Here is a 19,955-nt window from a genome sequence, read left to right as displayed (position 1 = left end):
GGGACATGGTGGAAGATATTGCACATACAGTACAATGACAGAGTCTGATATCAGTCTGTCTATCAGTCAGAGTCCAGTGTAAATGTAAATGATAAAGTATGCATCGTGTGTTGGGGGATTTTGTTTTATTAATGTATTAACTGTATACTGTGACATACTGTATGCGCCATGAAGCAGCACGCGCGTGGGTGGGGTTAAAATGAGCGCAGCCGCTGGAGGGCGTCAGTGACATCATACGGCTTCACTTTTCAACCGCTGAAAACTCCACTTATACACGCTCTACGGATTCTCGTTGATTTCGTAGTTTCGTTGATCTCTGTTTCATTACTCAGCGTATATGAAATATAGATCATAGTATCTGCACAAGTTCTACTTTATTGAAACTCATTCCATCACTCCCAGGACGTCTTTAGCTCCGGAGCTAAGAGAAGAGTTTTAACTTTGTTTTTGCAGCTGCAGAATGTGACGGAGAAGAGGAATTTCCGTAAGTGGGATACATGAGCTGTACAGAACAAAACAAAGCGGACCGACACCGACAGAGATCACAGTAAGCTAATTTATAGCATACACTGTGTATTTGGCTTTATGGGTAGTCATGAAAGCACGAAAAGTGCGACTGCTTTGAAATGGTCGACATGAGACTTCCGTGCGGGACAAAGAAAACATCCGCTCTGTCGAACTTCGCCTAAATGATCAACACTAGCACTCGACTAAGCTCATTCTTGTAAGCGTGTAGTGTTCTGTGTATTTTGAGCTGATAACCCTGTCAGTGTAGGCTGCTGTAATTATACACTCTGTATGTATATCTGACTTAAAAACAACCAACTTCAAGGCGTGGACTGAAAACGAACTTCCCGACATTCCAGCATTAGCAGCATGTCTGAACCAGTATCCTGTTAAATCCTGTATGTTTCATCTCCAATTCTAAGTATCAGTTTCCGGTCTCATTTCCCATCAACAAAGAATAAGAATCAAAACTCAGTTGAAAAGTTAGTGTTTTTAATTTTGATAGTCTCAGGGCATTTATTCGGTATGTTTATGCTTTATTTATTTATGTATGTATGTATGTATTTATTTATTTAGTTAGTTAGTTTTTTAGTTTATTTTAGCCTGGCTCTGGTAGCAGTGGTGGCTCAGTGGTTAAGCTGTTGGCCTCTTAAAACGAAGGTTGTGAGTTCAAATCCCAGCACTGCCAAGCCTCCACTATTGGACCCTTGAGCAAAGCCTTCAACTGCTCAGGTGTATAAATGTCAGTTGCTCTTGATAAGGGTGTCTGCCAAATGCCATAAAATATCAAACTGTTTTTGGCTTATACGTAGAAGTTTAGTGTTGTCATATTTGGCCAAATTTCACATTCATCTCACACCACAAATCCACCTATATAAATAGCTGTAAATTGTGTGCACCTTTGTTAAGACTGGATGATTTGACATATGTTTAAATTGTGTTGCATGCTTACTGCATACTGTAATTTCCGTGACTCTGTTGTGTGCCTCTCTGTTTCAGACTCCCCTGTGTGTTGGAGTGATTAGTGCATGAATCTGGTTTGTGGTCACAAAGTCGACGTGCTGCTTGTCTCCATGGATACAGCCAGACCTTTTGCCCAGAAGCCTACCAAGATACTTTTTCCGTTGTGCCCATGTTAAAGGACTGAGCAATTTTGGTTTTGTACAACAGAGCTAAACTGTGTGGAGTAGCTATTCACCATGTGGAGTTGCACCTGGCTCTGGCTGGGTGTGTGTGTGGTGCTACTGGACACATGCCTGGCACATAGCTTGTTCACCTGTGAACCGGTGCAGGTGCAGTGGTGTCACAACATGCCGTACAACATGACCTTCTTCCCTAACATGCTTGAGCACTACGACCAGGACATTGCTGCTAGCAAGATGAAGGTAGGGCTTCATCTTAATACTAGCCACAATAAAATGTATGGTATTTGTGTTTTCTCTGCTCTCAGTAACCCAGTGTTAGGTATTGAGTGACTGTGACACTGTTTCAGCTGTCATTAGTCAGTCATTGGTCAGTCACTGGTCATCTACCAATTCTTGGTGTGACAGACACAGTAAAGGGCTGACTGGGTTTTAACTTGCCTAACCAGATCCAACAAACTTGGGTCAGATATCGGCAATAAGTGGCACATAATCAGTGCTGCATGAGTAATCACATGAGAGAGGGGGGTGACAGCATCCAAATGTCCCAGTTTCCCATAACCCAGGTCTGCACCATTACAAAGGAGAAAGGCTATTTAACAAAATACCCGACTAAACAAACAGGTTTTCAACATAGACCTAGAGATTGAGACTGTATCTGAGTCCCGAACACTAATTCATAAAACATTGATCCATAACTGGGGGCTTTGTAAAGTGCATGCCACCGCTGTAGATGTCATTATTCTAGGTACTGATAAAGAACCTGTACCTTCTGAACAAAGCAGGTGTGGTAGATCATAATAGTCCAATATCGTAGTCAGTTACTATGGGGTGAGACTATTCAGTGCTTTATATGTCATTAGTAGTGTTTTGTATTTCAAATTATATTTCATACACAATGATAGGGGCATTATGGTCTTTCTGGTTCTAGTAAGGACTCTGGCTGCTTCAGTTTGACTAACTGGAGCTTGGTTATGCACCTACTGCAACATCCAGATAACAAGTCTTTACAATAGCACAATCTAGAGGTAACCAAAGCATAAACTAGTTTTTCTGCATCATTACAGACATTATATTTCTTAACTTAGCAATTTTTCTGAGAAAGGAAAAAAGGCTATCCTAGTAATATTATCTACATGAGCTTCAGTTGCGATACCGGAGTCTGATACAGGAGAGGTATTTAAACTGTTGGGCATGCCTCCCCCCTAGTGGGGTGCAAAGGAATTGCAGATGGGGTGCAGGTGAGATCAAAACTACCAACAAAAAATATTTAATATTTATTTACATATACATATAATATTTATTACACATTCGGGTTTCGTCTGAAAGAGAAAAAAAGATGTTAACTTTGACCAAAAACTTTAAATTGGTCTACAACGAAGTGCAAAATCTTCACAAATAATGTTGATGGCAATTATAATTGCACAGTGATTTAAAATGGTGACTGCAGGGCTGTTTCTTGCTATAAGTGGTATAAGCCATTGCTATGGGCCCCATGATTTTTAAAATAGATATACAGAAAAAAAAACAGTTTACTATCATTTGGCGAACAGATTTATGTATCGTGCAGTTGCATGGGGCCCATTGTAGTCTGAAAAGAATAGGCAACTAACATAAGAAATTTCAGACGATCACAAAGAAGGGGTGATAATGAAGTGTTTATATCTATCTGGGGCAGAAAAACACAAAAAGGAAACAGCAGAAGAGGAGAAATGGACCGAAAACAATGATAGAAAATGAATGCCAATTGATTGGATTTAGTCATTTTGTCCGTTTTTTCACACTTCTGCTTGTTGATGTAATTGAAATGAAAAAAATAATGGTTAACTATATAGCTAGTATTCAGAGTGCACACAAAGCCCACAGCCTTCATTTGGTCCATGTGAACTTAAGGTGTTTTCACACTTTGTCCATTTCAGTGCTCCAGGTGGTCTCAGATCTAGGGAAGTAACATAATGACATATGTCTTTGACACAAAAAAGTATGCTGAGTTGCACTAATCGAAAAACAAATGCACTGCATTAACAGTTCTTGCATTTTAATGCATTGTATGCTTTGATCTTTGGGTGTGGATGAAGACCAAAGTAACAGGTAGAGCGAGGCCTTCCTGAGGAATCAAAGAAAGACATTGAATATAAACGTAAATGCTGCTTTTGTGGCTGAATCAGCTTTTTCGCATATATATACTGGCCCTGATAATGATAAATAACTTGTGCTTTCCACTTGGTCCATTTTGGCAAATCAAATTGTGAAGGCCTTGCTCTACCTGTTGCTTTGGTCTTCTAGTGTCTTCTAGTGGTCTTCTGCAAGTTGAGACGGACTAGCAGCAAGCGGAGATTATGCGTCAGTACTCTACTGTGTTTCCTGCATTTCCCGGATGTGCAAAGTTGAATATCCAACCGAATTTGAACCACTGAATTTGTGAAAGAAATTTGTACAGCGAAATGAAATGGACCGAAATTTTCCTGTCGAATATTATAGGTGGTATTTTTAAACAAACTGAATATTTTGGAAATTAACTTTGGAAGGTGAACATTGATTATTGAATTTTTAATAATGAAATTGTGTGTGAAATGTTTCCAACTGAAATATTCACAGCCTAAATATACAACCATGTTGAATTGCAAAATTTTTCAATTAGTGCAATTCAGCATGCTTTTTTGTTTCAGAGACATATGTCATTATTTTACTTCCATACAGATCGATGACTCAGCAATGTTTGTGCATATGTGAACGCAACAGATGAACTCAGACCTCTCTAAAGTGACCCACAAGTGAGCCATACTCAGACCACATTCAGAGGTAGTCTGAGTATGGTTCTTTTGTGGTTCGTTTTGTGGTCCACTTGATTTGTGCATTGTGAAAACAAAGTGGTCTCAGTTCGTGTCACATTTTGCTTTATAGATAAAGAACTTGAGAGTTTCTGTACATACATAGCTCCAGTTGTCTTTCACCTAACAGAAAACCAAGTTAGTTATTGCTTAGGGCCCCATAAGCAGCCTTGGCTGTTTCTTGGCTGTTTCTTTGCTTTGTTCTCCTGTACTGTAATTATGCCGTCTACTCTTCGGAATATTTGTGCAAGTGTGCATTACAGTTTATAGTAGCCCTTTTGCGAGGGGGCGCAGAAAACACTGTGCAGTCTTTCAGCTTCGTTAAACACATCCTACCAAAAACATCTTATAAGTATTCAGACTTGTATATTTATTGTCTATATTTATGGTGTATTTATATTTATGCTTACTGCACAGAAAGCTTTATTAACAAAAACGTGCAGAGCTTAAAAGAATTAAAAGTAATATAGTTGCCCCTCAGAAACTGTGGGCACTGAGCCTATATAATGCTTACTGCACAGAAATGTCTTGGTATTATAGCAAATTAAAATTAATTCATAGTAAATATTTATTCAGTCAAATTAAATCACATAAACTGATTGGGGGCTTGTGCAAGTTCTCAAAAAGTGGGAAGTGGGCTCATGGGGAAAAAGTTGAATACCTACTGCCAATGATGTAACTGAAAGGCCATCCAGAGTTACTACATAATAATAAGAGCACTATATTATATATAGAAACAAGAGTACTTATGTCTTGTCAGAATTTAGTAGGAGGATGTTGCTCAGCATCCAGTGACACATGTCCTTTACACATTCCTCAACTTTATTAAGTTGATGGCTTTGCTAAAACATATACTAGCTGTATGTCTTTGGCATAGCAGTGGAAGCTAACGTCATCTTTACGAATAATTGTACCCAGGGGTAGCATATGTAGGTGAAAGAGCAGTGGGCTTAGAACAGAGCCTTGTGGAAAACAAAATTTGTTTGCCACTACATTACCTCAGAATACCTGATCATATGATAAATGTAATATCTGAGCTATATATACACTACAAGTTAACTTAATTTCACCTTATGACGGCAACCTGAGGTGTCTATTTAAGCATGAGCATTTCACCATCACAAAAAGAAGATACACTCTCACTAGATATATTTATTCCTAACACTTTTAGGAATAACCTTAGCAAAACGCGAAACTAAGGAACTCAGTTTCAATAAGGTGCTTTCTTACCACTATTAGAGGGACTCCTTGTCCTTCACTCTGTGATTTTGAGGCATCAGAGTAATGGGCCAATTAATAAAAATGTTTGGTATATTCAGAAATACAGCCATGATGAAGGCAAGGATATTTTCCATTATGCCTAAGACATAGTTCAACCTCTTTGTTTTTGCATTTGCAGCACTTCATGCCCCTGGTTAGTCTACACTGCTCGCCAGATGTGCATTTGTTCCTGTGCCAGGCCTTTGTTCCAGAGTGTACACAGCAGACACGAGTGCGTCAGCCCTGTCGAGAGCATTGTGTGCGCGTCCTTTCTGACTGTACACAAGACATGTCCACCTTTGACATCACTTGGCCACTGGAGCTATCTTGTGACAGGTCACAAAACACACACAGTATATTCTTCTTTTTAAAGTATTTTTATATTAAGTACATTTTTTTTGTTTAGTCATGTAAAATACAGTTACTCTTTCATGAATGCTTATTTATCCATTCTTCAGCTCCATAAAGCACATTTTCTCTGTGTGTTTTAGGCTAAAGCCCTGTCACACCTCTGCAGATGAATCTACTGACCTGCCCCAAAAAGACATAACAACACCCAAAGCATCTTCATCAGCCAGTAGAGATTTGGGCTTCTGGTGTCCCTTACAGCTGAAGACCCATCCTGGTCAGGGCTCCTCCTTCCTGGGTGCTCAGGACTGCGCTCCTCCGTGTGGCAACATGTACTTCAAAACACATGAGATAGAGTTTGCCAAGACATTTATTGGCATCTGCTCTATTGTTTGCTTGTGTGCTACACTATTTACTTTCTTTACCTTCCTCATCAATGTCAAGCGTTTCCGCTACCCAGAGCGACCAATCGTCTTCTATGCCATCTGCTACAGCTTTGTGTCTCTCATCTACTTTATCGGATTCCTGCTGGGTAATGAGGCGGCATGTAACAAGCCCAGCATGCCCAGCTCTGTATCCACAGTGGTGCAGGGGAGCCAGAGCAAAGTCTGTACACTGCTCTTCATGATGCTCTACTTTTTCTTCACTGCTGGCATGGTCTGGTGGGTCATTCTCACAATCACCTGGTTTCTTGCAGCAAGGCCCAAGTGGAGCTGTGAGGCCATCGAGAAGAAGGCAGTGTGGTTCCATGCAGTGGGTTGGGGCCTCCCAGGGAGCCTTACTGTCATTCTGCTGGCCCTCAATAAGGTGGAGGGGGATGGTATCAGTGGTGTGTGCTTTGTTGGCCTATATGACCTGACAGCCCTGAGATGGTTCGTGCTGGCTCCGCAGGCTCTTGGTGTCCTAGCTGGACTCTCACTCCTCCTTGCTGGCATTGTTTCACTTAACCATGTGCGACAAGTGATCCAGCATGATGAGCGCAACCAGGAGAAGCTGAAGAAGTTCATGATACGCATAGGGGTGTTCAGTGGCCTGTACTTGGTTCCTCTGCTCACACTGCTGGCCTGCTACCTGTATGAGCAGGCCCTGCGGAGCAGCTGGGAGAACACGTGGATCAATGAACACTGTCAGGAGTATAGCATCCCCTGCCCCTACAGAGTGAGTCCTGATTTTCTTATATTGTACCGATTGATAGATGAACACAAATATATTTCAGCGAACGTGATTAAGAATGAATAAATGCTGATTTGTCTTGTGTGTTTTTGTCTGTTTTCTAGAAAATTGATGCTGCTCGTCCAGACCTATCTCTGTTCCTGATTAAATACCTGATGAAACTTGTAGTGGGTATCTCAGCTGTTTTTTGGGTTAGCAGTAAGAAGACCTGGTCAGAGTGGGCCTACTTTTTCAACAGAACACGCAAGAAAGAGTGAGGCCAACTGTTCACTTTTTATCTCTTTAATTCTAAAGCCATGATTTACAGTACATTTTTTTCAAACAAGTACACTAGTCAATCCTATTAAAATTACAGGGGTTTTGTTAAGAAATAAAAAAAGATTTTTACTGAGTCAGCGGAGTAAAATATACTCTATAATCTTTGATGTTCCTGAGCTGCTCTGAGTCAACCTGACAATCCTGTAGACGTAATTCACAGTTCAATTCACAGTTAAATCATTGTGAAAACAGTATGAATGTACAGTGACAGGGCACACAATGAGGAGAGTGAAAGAGTGTGAGACTATATAATAATAATAATAATGATAATAATAATAATAATAATTATTATTATTATTATTATTATTATAATAAACCAAACAGGAAAGTGGAACTGTCCACTATAATACTATAAGTAGAGAAAAGATTCAGGAGTGCTGGATTTTTAGCTTTTTTTCCTTGTTGAACAATTTATTTGTTCTCTAATTGGGTAGCTAGCTAATGAATCACATAGTCAGCTGATTTCTCTGTTGTGAAATTTGTATATATTTAGCTTTTACTTATATTTAGCTATAAAGATGGTAGCTGGTAACAACTTGTTGCTCATGTCTAATGATGTTCTACTGACACTGGACTTCATAACCTAATTTAACAGGTCAGTCTCAGCCTTTCGTTACTAGACTGAATTGTCTTCAGTGATTCCCCAACTGAACTTGCCTCATTTGCTCTGGTCTGCATTGGGGAGTTTTCACTTCTGCTGTTAGCCTGCTGTTATTTGAGTGTCAGTGTGTTCATTAGTAAAGCTGCTCTTTGACACAGTCTATTGAGCAGAACAACACTGTTCCAATTTTCAGAGGAAATATAGTAATTTGTTTTGCATTTAGTTAAAGATCTCTTTGTCAAGAATTTATTCTCTCTCTCTCTCTCTCTCCCTCACACAGCCCTATCAGTGAGAGTCGTCGTGTCTTGCAGGAGTCTTGCGAATTCTTCCTGAAGCACAACAGCCGTGTGCAGCATAAGAAAAAGCACTACAAGTCCAGCTCACACAAACTCAAGGTCATCTCCAAGTCCATGGGCACCAACACCAGTGCTCAGACAACCAACACCACTAACCACGACTTACCTTTCACCACTAGCAACTACTACAAGGGAACACCTGGTTCAGGGTCTGAGATGCGGGGTTCGTCTAAATCATCTGTACAGGAGCAGGCTGCCTCAGGAAAGGTGTCTAGCCAGAGCAGCAAGGAGCAAAAGAGCAGCAAAACTGGCAGTTCCATTAGAGTCAGTGGCAATGGGGAGCCTCTGCAGAGCCCCTAATATGAGTGATGTGTTTGAACAGAAGGGGTGTCAAACATGCAGCCTGCAGGCCAGGACTGGCCTAGTAAAGGTTCTTATCCAGCCCTACAAATAAACCCCCATAAAATCCCCAATTAAAATGACATAAAATGACATAAAATCCCCAGTCAAGCCCATTTCAGTTCCAAGTTATAACACTACCAAACTGGGGGAAATGTTCAAGGGGCGAATACTTTTGTGATTGGCTGAGTCGCGTTATAAGCCACTGTAAAATTTAATTCCGTATTATTGCGTTGTTAAAAAACTGTTACATTTAAGCCATTGTTCTGTCTATAGAATGCTCTAATCTTCCCCTTTAGGTTAAGCTTGCCATAAACAGACTACACGATTTTGGTGAACAATTTTTTTTTGCGTATATTATTAATAATAAATTATTTATTGAACACTGGATTTTATAAATTGTTTTTGTTGCCATTTTATGGAAGCCACACAAGGGCGTGCCTTAAAGTAATTTTATCATGGGTAAGGGGGTTTTATTCTGCTTCATGCTGTGCCTAAGAACACGCTTTCCTGTGATAAAATCACTGAAATGTGATTATTATCATGGCTTATAGTTAATAAGCACAGGCTCTAATATATTATATGTTGATGGCCTAAGTGTAATGTGGCCTGATGAGTTTGACACCCCTGGATCAAATCCTGCAATCCCTTATTAGTTTGTTTTACACTGTTTTCAGGATATAGGTTATGTGTTGACAAACTTGCCATTCAAGTCACATTTACTTTGGCCACAAGACACTGCAGCCATCATAACCAGTGCAATCTTCCCAAGAATGCCATCTTAACTGTCTTTGTGCTTCATTTGAAGTATGATGCCAAAATAAGGTGCAGCAGCCCATTGTTTGTTCTCATTTCAAAAGCACCATTATCTGTTCTGCCCTCAGGCCAGGGACAGGTCCAGTTCATGAGAACTATGCACACACTGCACACAACTGTTCATTTTACCTCCAGATCCCATCAGGCCAAATCTGTTGTCTGAATCCTGAAATATGTTGCAATGAATTTTTCATGTTCATGGTTACCACACATCCTGAAAAACCTGAAATATTGTAATCTAGTATTTCAGTCATGGAAAACACCTGGAAAATGAGAAATTTGGTCAAATGTTCTGGAAATATTACTGAGATGCTGGATGAGTGTAAACTTGAATTATTAGTCCACTGTTATATAGAGGTGATTTGTCTTTTGTTCATTTGTTTGTTTTTTGGTACTGTTTGTTTTTTCTGAGTCAACTCCTACATGCAGAAGTTACACTGGATAAATAGCACAGTTTTTTCTGTGGCATAATTATGATGCAAGTGGACTGGAAGGGTATTAACACTGTTGAGTTCAAGTAGTTCTTTGTCAGACATTTAGTTCACAGCTTTTACTGTATGTTCATGTAAACATTTCCCCTTCTTAACTAACCTGTAGAAAAAGAATATTGCATTTGTTATAGCTTTGCATTTTAAATTCTAAGTATTACTTAAATACTTATTACTTAAATAGTTTTAAGTTATATGTCTAACACATTGCATATATATTTCCTGTTTTTTTAAGATGAAATCAAAAAAGGCACAGTGTTTTTCAACAACAATCATATTTTTTACTCAAAAAACCATTATGTTTTTAATAGGAGTATAAGTAGTGTGGACATTTCTAAGTTGTGTTTTTGTAAACTAAAACACTGGATGCAATACACCCTGGATGGGATGCAAGTCCATTGCTGGGCATCACACACACTAGCAAACTAATTCACACCTAGGAGCAATTTAGAATTGCGAATCCATCTACTGGCACTATTTTGGGAGGTGTGAGGAACTTGAAATGTGAAACAATGCACAGACAGTAACAGGACCTCAGCATCTTTAACGCAGCAACACTACTTGGTGCGCCACATAACACAACCTCTGTTTTCTCTTGTAATCAGCGAATTATTACGAGGCTAGTTTTTATTTCAAATAGCTCAAATAGATTTTTTTTATCTGTACCTTGTTTCTGGTATCTCTATGACGTTACAGTAGTCATTTCAGAAATGCCACTGATTTTTTTTTATCAGAGCAAGTTTATAATTGTCTGCTCTCTCATATGCTTTCAATTCTGTTTCTGAGTACATGTTAAATGATCTGATAAACACTTTATTAATTTACTACATTGTTTGCTTTCATTTAAAGTACTTGTTACTGCAAGCACCTACACTAAAAAAAGAAAGAAAGTAGCAAATATTTCATTGTTAGTTCATTGTAAAGAAAATCAAACAGTTGTTTTAATGTGGGAGAAAGAAATCATTGAGTACTGATTACCTTGACCTGACCTGACATTACCAAATGCTTATTAATATCTAGTAAATAACCGACAAAACTTTAAATTACATGTCATGTTAAAACTACATTCTTTTCAAAGGAATGTGCATATTTGAAATGTTACATTTGCAAAATGGGATGTGTATTTATGTGGTAGAGGAAAAAAGAGTCTGGAATGAGGTAGAACAGCCCACTGGCACTCTATGACTTCATGCCACAGTGTGAAAGAAGAAATGGATTTATGAATTTTTCATATTTTCTTAGAATTTTATTTCAATCAGTATGTATTCAATATAATTTTATACCTTGTACTTTGTTCATTCAAAATGTTGCTATAAACATTCACATTTTAAATGTTTTATAATAAAACTGCCTTCAGTTAAAAAGTAAATGCATCGTTTATTGTTCTCCTATTCTCCCTTATACACAAGGCTAAAGCATGCAATGTGTCATACAAGAGAAAATGTAAAAGAAGAGAAAATTAAGACCATGTCCCATTCACATATATAAACCTGTGCCCACCCCTGTTGATAGATTCAACACTTGGGTACAAGGCCAGAAAGTAGCTTTGTTTTTTAGGCTATGATTTACATGTCCTGCACAATACACCAAGCTGTCAGTTATGCAGCCTTAACATTAAATATGTAAAAGGAAACCATGCAGGAATGTTAAATGTGACTTTCTGTATTAAACACACAACTAACACCTGCCTGATGAGTTTAGTAGTCATTAAACTCTTTGCTTTGCTTGCATTTATGTACAGTTCCCTCCGAAAGTATTGGAACAGCAAGGCCAATTCTTTTTTTTTTTTTTTTTTGCTATACATTGAAGACATTTGGGTTTGAGATCATAAGACGAATATGAGACAATAGATTCGCATTTCTGCTTTCATTTCCTGATAGATGTGTTAATCAACTTAGAACATGGCACCTTTTGTTTGTTTGTGCTCTGTTAGATTGGTTAAATAATTAATAGCTCTGAATATCTACTCTTGGTTTGAGCCCTGGGTTTCGCCTTTGAAGACTTCATTTGTTGTTAAAAATATAAATCAACATGAAGACCAGAGAGCTGTCTATGGGAGAAAAACAAGCCATTTTGAAGCTGAGAAAAGAAGGAAAATCCATCAGAGCCACTGGACAAGCATTGTCTAATTGGGAGGAACTTCATCATGCAGTAAGACAATGACCCAAAACACACTGCCAACACAACAAAGGATTTCATCAGGGAAAAAAACTGGAAGGTGTTACACTGGCCAAGTCAATCACCAGACCTTAACCCAACTGAGCATGCATTTCACCTTCTGAAGAGGAGACTAAAGGGAGAAACCCCATGAAACACACAACAACTGAAAGAATTTGAGGTACAAGCCTGGAAAAGTATCACAAAAGAAGAATGCAGCAGTTTGGAGATGTCAGTGGGTCGCCGGTGTGATGCAGTTACTGCAAGCAAGGGACAGGCAACTAAATATTAAGTGTTATTTACTTTAATTGGGTGCTCTGCCACCTTCGAAGTTATTCAACACATCTAGATGTAAATATCAGGAATTGAAAGCTGAAATTCTGATCTATCATCTCATATTCATTGTTTTTTAATCTCAAACCCAAATGTCTTCAGCGTATAGCAAAAACAAAAGAATTGGCAAAGCAGTTCCAATAATTTCGAAGGGGATTGTAGAAGATTGGCTGCTCTGGTGTCCAGTGTTGCCAGGTCTGAATGGTAAAAGCTGCCCAATGGCCAATAAAAATATTCCCAAAATAAAAACTCATATATATATATATGTTAAAAAAAATCATATATACAATTTTTTTAACAAAGCAGTTAAAACAGTTTCTGTAATAATTTGTAAAACACCTCAGAGTATTTATTCACACTGAGTTGACAACACTGATCAGAATAAGCACCTGCTTCTTGCCTGTTATTTTCCCCACATCTTCATTTTGTTGTATATTTCACTGTTATCAGTGCAGAGTGTGATAGACTACCTAAAGAAATCTGATATCAAATTTTGACACGAGATTTAAACATTTTTGTTACACAGACACTTGTCTAACCTGCGTTGTTATACGACACGGGTTCCCAACACTGAAGTGAGTGTGTTAAAGTAGGAAAACACTAAATACGCAGGAACCTGTGTTAAAAAATGGAGCAACACCTTCTGACCAATCAGAATCAAGAGAAAGGAAGAAAAGGTTTTGTGCAATTTACCACAAACACATGAAAACATTTAGCTCTTGTCTGAGAGTGAATGTGAGTGAAGGCCTATTAACAGGTAGTATATTATGGTCAGGAGATTTGACAGTTATAAGTTCTTAAATTGCACAATTTGAGTCCTAACAGTGGTTTTGGTTAATGATATACGTCTGCTTCTGCTATTAACATCCATTTAATGTAAAGGTTTGTGTAGTAAAAATTATATAATATAAGCGAGTGTTATACTTAATGCATAGCAAAAAAAAAAAAAAAAAAGGATACAGCTGCTTAATAATAATAATAATAACAACAACAACAATAATAATTATTATTATTAGTAGTAGTAATAGTAGTTGTAGTAGTGGCCTAGTACTTTTTTAAACCTTCCGTTACCACGTGATCTGCTAGTCCTGTTGTCTGTATCTACCGCTCAGGAGAAATTATACTTATTTTATTAACATTCTGTCTAACCACATGTCGGAGGAAAACACTAAGATGCCCATGAAGTGGACTACACTCAGTACATTTAAATCGAGGTAAAAGTTTTTATTGCATTTTATTCTTATTCAAGTAGCGTCATGCGTATGTGGGCGTGGTTAAATGACGTTGGCGCAGAAGGTACTACACCGCGGTGGAGTGAAAGTTTGACATGTTGATATTTATCGTGTATTATTTGTAAGTTTTATATTAATTATTAGGTAGTTTTCTTACAGCCACGCTTCTAAAACAAAAATGACGCCTATTATCTTTTTGAAGACGTTTGCAAAAGCACATCTTCCCGTGATGCATTGCGGCATTGACCAGTTGGAATAAATCTCAAAGTCTGAAAGCAGTAAACATGAAAGATGACAGTATTGCGAGTAAATATAGGCATTATATCTATTTATTGCAATAAAGCCAAAATTTAGTGTAGCAGTGAACTACCGTCATGCGGTCAAGTGTCAGCATCTCTGGCTTTAAATACGATGTCAACACTATAGTTTGCCGGTTGGTCCGAAGGCAGTAGGTATTTTCAATTGATTGCGACGGTCAGTTTCAGAATCCTCGTTTCTTCTCTCCCCTCTCCCTCTGCCGATCTTGACCAACCTTTAGTTAAATTTTTTAACACTGAGAAACCACATAACCAGATAAAAGGACATTTTTATTAATTGTGTTAACACTGTGCTGACTAAAAATGTCTTTTAAGAGTCCAAGGAAGAATACTGCTACTTCTGTGGCATGAAGACTTTTCAACTGAAATCAGGAAACATTGTTTAAGTGAGTATCAAAATTTCAATACAGTTGCTTTCACTTGCAAACACCAGAATACAAAAATAACCTAAAATTATGTTTGGATTTGAAGATCCAATGCGGAACGTGCTAGAGATGGTACCATGTGTGTAAACGAACAGTTTTATTATTTATGTACAGGTAATTTACATTTAAATCCTACAAATGAACACATTACATTTCTATAACTGAAAAAAAAAAAAAAAAAACAGTACACACAAGAAGTATTGATTCATTCATAACTTGAAACAAATAGTCACCACACATCAGCACACACTGTGCAAAACCATGGAGCATCCTTCGCAGGAAGCCTGTCTGGAGACAGTCCAAGGACTGCCTTGTGTATATATATAATTATTCACTAATTATTAAATTATAATAATTCAAAAATAGAAGATGCTGGCAAACCTGTAGTTAATCTGTCATCCCACTAGCAGTCTACTACATTTAGAATATTAAAATGTCATATAGTTGATTTTTAGTGAATTATTTTCTAAGATAATTAACGTACATGTCCATATAATACAACATACTGAAAAAATCTCACCTGTAGTAAAGTAGTTTTCAGACATAAGCCTGCAGTAACAATAAATAATTATTTTTATGAGTATCTCTACTTTTCCTCATCACTCATAGTTTCAGACTTGGCATCTGTTAGTAAACAGAATGGGACAGACACCCCTGGAAAATTAATAATTTTAATTAAATGTGCTATTATGTGGGTCTATTTCATCGGCACAGGTTCCAGAAACTATTGTACGCTTTTAATTGAGGAAAGCAAAGACAAATTGTTCATAGGTTTATAGGGTTTTTCTTTTTTTTAATGATTTGCCTAGATGTTAATATCCCATATGCTTTACAGTCCCCTCCAAAAGTATTGGAACAGCAAGGCCAGTTCTTTGTATTCTTTGTTTTGCCATACACTGAAGACATTTGGGTTTGAGATCAAAAGACACATATGAGACAACAGATCAGAATTTCAGCTTTAATTTCCTGATATCTACATCTAGTTGTATTAAACAACTAAGAATATGGCTCCTTTGTATGAACCCACCTGAGTGATCAAAATATTGGAACATGTGACTGACAGGTGTTTCTTGTTGCCCAGGTGTGCCATGTTAGATTGACTGTTTAAACAATTAATAGTTCTGAATATCTACTCTTGGTTTGGGCCCCGAGTTTCACTTGTAAAGACTGCATTTGTTGTTAAAAATGATAAACCAACATGACATGAAGAGAGCTGTCTATGGGAGAAAAGCAATATATAACAACATTTTATATATTATATATATACACACACACACACACACACACACACACACACACACACACACTCACACACAATAAAATACAAGACTCACAATAAATAAGATTATCAGATACTTTTATTCAATTAAATCTTTTTATTACCAAGTTCAAAAGATGACACAAATAAATAAAGGCATGATATATCCAAACCTTTGTATGAAAGAAAAAAAGGCTGTATCTTCTTGCTGTAGATGAAAGTACAAGTCTCAAAATACATTTGGCGTTAGACAAAACAGTGTAATATGATGATAATCATCTATGAGTCCCTAATTTCAGTAGTCCGTTGGGCTTTCTCTTCTCTGTACCCTTTTAGAAGTTGGTTAACCAGGTTCAGTTCATTAGTACGTTTAACAGGAAACAAGGGGGGGAATGGGTTGCCCTTATACTCAAGAACAGCCATAGCAGCACGGTCCAGGTTCTCCCTGTTTGGAATACGGGCCATCAGTGTATATCCACTGGACTGATTTTCAAACCTTGGAGCAAGTACTTTGAAAAGCTTAGGAATCAGATCTTTCTCCTGGAAAAAAAAAATCAATGTATTAAATCCATTAAAACATATTGTATACTTTTCTTTTCCATGCTCTACAGTGCAGCAGTTCTCAAACTTATTAAGTTTAAGGTCCCCTTTGTGCAAGTAGATAAAGTGAACAATAAACAAGCAGTACCTACCGTAAGCCAAAAATCTGCCATTTCCATTGACTTTTGATTAGTGTCTCCTTTTTTGGCATAGTCAATTAACTGGCAACACAAAGAAAAAAAAAAAAAGTTCAACCACAATCAAAAGACTTCAAATTTTATTATACAACAGTTAGCTCCAGTCCACTATTTTGATTTTTTGTCAAGTACTGTTCCAAGAAATTTATATTTAGTATAAGACAAGACAAGATATTTAGTATAACAGCACTGGGATGTATCACTCCACCTGTCTGTGTTCACCACATAAAATTCCAACTCTAGTAATCATTTGTTACCTTGAAACGGTTGCTAGTATGGGCTGTCAGTCTGTGCGTTGCATGGCAACACGCAATGCATTATCCAGCTGTGGCTTCTTTGGGAACTATTTCCAATGATGAACCAAAAATAAACAAAGTATTTGGCCATATTGTGTCTGAAATATCAGTTACTTGATATTAATTTATTAGTAACAGAACTGTTAAAGGAAATATGACACTCACAATCATGCTGTTATTATCAATACTGCTCTCCCCTTGGCACGTCCATTTACTTATGATATACCATTACTTTTCACTTATCCAGCATGACATATGGTCTTGTTACTCAATTACCCATTTTTGCCAGCGTGGGCATCAAAATTCTTTGTCTCCTGTGTGCAGGGTGGCTGATGGTGTTAGTATTTCCCCCTGGTCATTTTGATAGCTGACTTATAACACTATAAACACATGTAATTCAGCTCATACTGATTTGCAAAAACGGTCAAGAGTTCTTCGACTGTTCTGTTTTTCTTATTAATGAGCTCCCATGAGTTTTTGAGCTGACCATGATTAACAATGTGAACTATTTACCATGACCAATCTAGATGTAGTACTAGTACTTTTAATACTCTAAGTATTAAAAATGCATCTGCTTGATTTGGTATGTAAATCTGGCCATTGAAATAGTTCATAAATACATACATTTGCAGAAGGAACATCACTAATTCAACATCCAACTTTGTCCCCTTCACCAGTCATAATTTTCTCCATCATGGAAAAGCACTACCAGTGTTTACTCTAGTTTTACTATGTTTCTTGTTATTAACTTTTTTGGAAGCACAGGCTGATTTTTTTTGCTCACAGTAAAATTTGAGCACTTACTGGATTCCACCACATGCTACATTACAAAACAGACTGAGCTCATTAGTGGCTGCTTATAAAAAGACTGACAGGAGGCCCATGTAAACACAGACAAGCCCTCCACATCTGCTGCAGTTTTCCAAATTGTTTTTCTCAGCCACATAATATACTCGTGATGACTCTATGGCTTATCGTGTTCTACATATAGTTTGGTCCATATATATTTGGACACTGATAAAGTTATTGTTATTTTAGCTGTGTACCACAGTACACTGTAGTTGAAGTCAAAGTACAGACTTTCAGCTTTAATATGAGGGTAATTTCTATGTGGAGAAAAGTGTGGGAATTAAAGCACTTTTTACATATGGCCCCCCCTTCTTAAGGAACCGAACAGACAATTGGCTGCTCAGCTGTTCCAGAGGCAGGTGTGTTATGCCCTCATTATTTCACTTACAAGCTAGCAGATAAAAGGGTGAGAGTTGACTTGCATTTGGAATCTGTTGCTGTTAACACTCAATATGAAATCTAAACAACTGTCACTGCCAGTGACGCAAGCCATCATTAGGCTGAAAAATCAAAACAAACCCATCAGAGAGATAGCAAAAACATTACGTGTGGCCAAAACAACTACTTCGTACATTCATAAAAAGCAAGAACACACTGGCGAACTCAGGAACATCAAAAGGCCTGGAAGACCACAGAAAGCAACTGTGGTGGATGACAGAATTATTTCCCTGGTAAAAGAAACCCCCTTCACAACAGTTGGCCAGATCAAGAACAGACCATCACCAGCAAAGAAACCCAGTGTCTGGTGATGTCTATGGGCTCCAGGCTTCAAGCAGCCATTGACTGCAAAGGATCTGTAACCAAGTATTTATGATTGTTAGATTGTAAAATTACTTTTGGTCCCTTAAAAGAGGGGTGGGGGCACATATAAAAAGTGCCATAATTTCTAAGTTTGTTTGGTTTTTATATATTTGGCGATATAATTTTCACCACCGTTGTCGATTAATAGCGTGGTATGTTTTGACCAAGTCATCACACTGTAGAAATTTCAAACTGTAACGCCTCTTTGCTTGACAGGAGCTTTACTCATTAATTATGTTTACATGCACATCAAATTCCATTTAAGGTCTATATTCGGGTTGCAGCCATATTCTGAATGCAATGTTTATATGCATACAGACATTGTTATATTCCTGTATACATGGTTGTTATAAGTATGCCTGAGTTCCATTCCTAAATACCTAGCCTACATCTAAGCATCTGTTAGCACCCACAATTCCTTGTGCATATATCTCCTTTCAGTGGATTTTTTGAATAAGGTGGTTATATGCAGCATATCTCCAAATAAACATAAGCCATATTCCAAGGGTGGGAATTGGAATTTGGGGAATCAGAATATCGTCTTAATCGGGCAATCGGATTGCAGTGTTTACATGAGTCAATACTAATTACAATACTGCAAAAATTCAGATTAATGTCTGAATATTGATGTGCATGTAAACATAGCCACTGACCTCAAAGGATTTGCAACCAAGTATTTATGATTATTAGTTTGCACAGTTACTTTTGGTCCCTTAAAAGAGGGATGGGGGCTCATATAAAAAGTGCTGTAATTCCTGTAAGTTTGTATAGTTTTATATATTTGTCTATCATTTTCACCACCATGGTCGATTAATACTGTGATATGTTTGACTAAGTTATGACACTGTAGAGATTTCACACTGTAACACCTCTTTGCTTGACAGGACACCAGTCAATGTTAGGTTATTATGTTGACAAGCAGGTAGCACACTGGCTAGAGTCATGAAGTCTTACCTTTTCAGCGTAAAATCTAACCTCGTCGGCTCGGGCTCGTGTAGTCTCGATCCTCTCATGTCGAACCAAACCCGTAAGGATGTTCCGGAGCATGTTTATTCGGGACTCAGGCCCGAGGCCCATCCGCCGAGCCACGCGCCCATGCGACACCAGCGCGCGGACACTGAGACGCATTTCGCGAAGGTACTATGAAGGACACCGTCTGACAAAATCTCAAGGAAACACTTCCTAGATCTGGATATATCTATATTTATATATTTATACGTGACAAATATCAACCTTACGTATTTGGTATCCCTAAATAGATAGCCAACTTAGATTTGTCTTAAAACTCTCCACAGCAACAACCTAATCGTACACACGCTTCCGGCGCCGCGCATGCGCACTACTGTATAGTGTATTTTCTTCGAATTGAGG

At 37.9% G+C, this 19,955-nt stretch overlaps 2 protein-coding genes across 4 annotated transcripts; one reads left to right on the top strand and one right to left on the bottom strand.

The window, feature by feature from the left end:
* The first annotated feature begins 226 nt into the window (after positions 1–226).
* On the top strand, positions 227–11,000 carry fzd6 (frizzled class receptor 6). 3 transcript variants are annotated; one of them, XM_026924518.3, is made up of 6 exons: positions 227–484; positions 1,507–1,892; positions 5,880–6,076; positions 6,232–7,246; positions 7,366–7,514; positions 8,461–11,000. In XM_026924518.3, the coding sequence occupies exons 2-6, from the start codon at positions 1,707–1,709 to the stop codon at positions 8,834–8,836; spliced, it is 1,923 nt and encodes a 640-aa protein (XP_026780319.3). In that variant the 5' UTR covers positions 227–484; positions 1,507–1,706; the 3' UTR covers positions 8,837–11,000. The 3 variants fall into 3 exon arrangements, with proteins under 3 accessions (XP_026780319.3, XP_026780318.3, XP_034154003.2); XM_026924517.3 differs by having other exon boundaries at positions 227–547; XM_034298112.2 differs by lacking the exon at positions 227–484 and adding an exon at positions 581–905.
* Positions 11,001–15,983: 4,983 nt separating this feature from the next.
* mrpl17 (mitochondrial ribosomal protein L17) lies at positions 15,984–19,937 on the bottom strand. Its single transcript, XM_026924479.3, has 3 exons — positions 19,539–19,937; positions 16,594–16,662; positions 15,984–16,441 (listed from the first exon to the last, which is right to left on the bottom strand). Exons 1-3 carry the CDS (start codon positions 19,710–19,712, stop codon positions 16,181–16,183), a joined length of 504 nt encoding a protein of 167 aa, XP_026780280.3. The 5' UTR covers positions 19,713–19,937; the 3' UTR covers positions 15,984–16,180.
* Between the last annotated feature and the right edge of the window lie 18 nt (positions 19,938–19,955).

This window comes from Pangasianodon hypophthalmus, chromosome 22, assembly GCF_027358585.1.
Source record: "Pangasianodon hypophthalmus isolate fPanHyp1 chromosome 22, fPanHyp1.pri, whole genome shotgun sequence".
NCBI lineage: Eukaryota > Metazoa > Chordata > Actinopteri > Siluriformes > Pangasiidae > Pangasianodon > Pangasianodon hypophthalmus.
This window is presented reverse-complemented; position numbering and strand designations above follow the sequence as displayed.

What these genes read in the sequence shown, in the direction of transcription:
- fzd6 (XM_026924518.3), top strand. Translation starts at nt 1,707, where the DNA reads ATGTGGAGTTGCACCTGGCTCTGGCTGGGTGTGTGTGTGGTGCTACTG. An exon ending in TTGCTGCTAGCAAGATGAAG is followed by an intron (nt 1,893 to 5,879) that starts GTAGGGCTTCAT and finishes TTGCATTTGCAG; the next exon opens with CACTTCATGCCCCTGGTTAG. An exon ending in AACAGAACACGCAAGAAAGA is followed by an intron (nt 7,515 to 8,460) that starts GTGAGGCCAACT and finishes TCCCTCACACAG; the next exon opens with CCCTATCAGTGAGAGTCGTC.
- mrpl17 (XM_026924479.3), bottom strand. Translation starts at nt 19,712, where the DNA reads ATGCGTCTCAGTGTCCGCGCGCTGGTGTCGCATGGGCGCGTGGCTCGG. An exon ending in TTAGATTTTACGCTGAAAAG is followed by an intron (nt 16,663 to 19,538) that starts GTAAGACTTCAT and finishes TTGTGTTGCCAG; the next exon opens with TTAATTGACTATGCCAAAAA. An exon ending in TGGCAGATTTTTGGCTTACG is followed by an intron (nt 16,442 to 16,593) that starts GTAGGTACTGCT and finishes TTTTTTTTCCAG; the next exon opens with GAGAAAGATCTGATTCCTAA.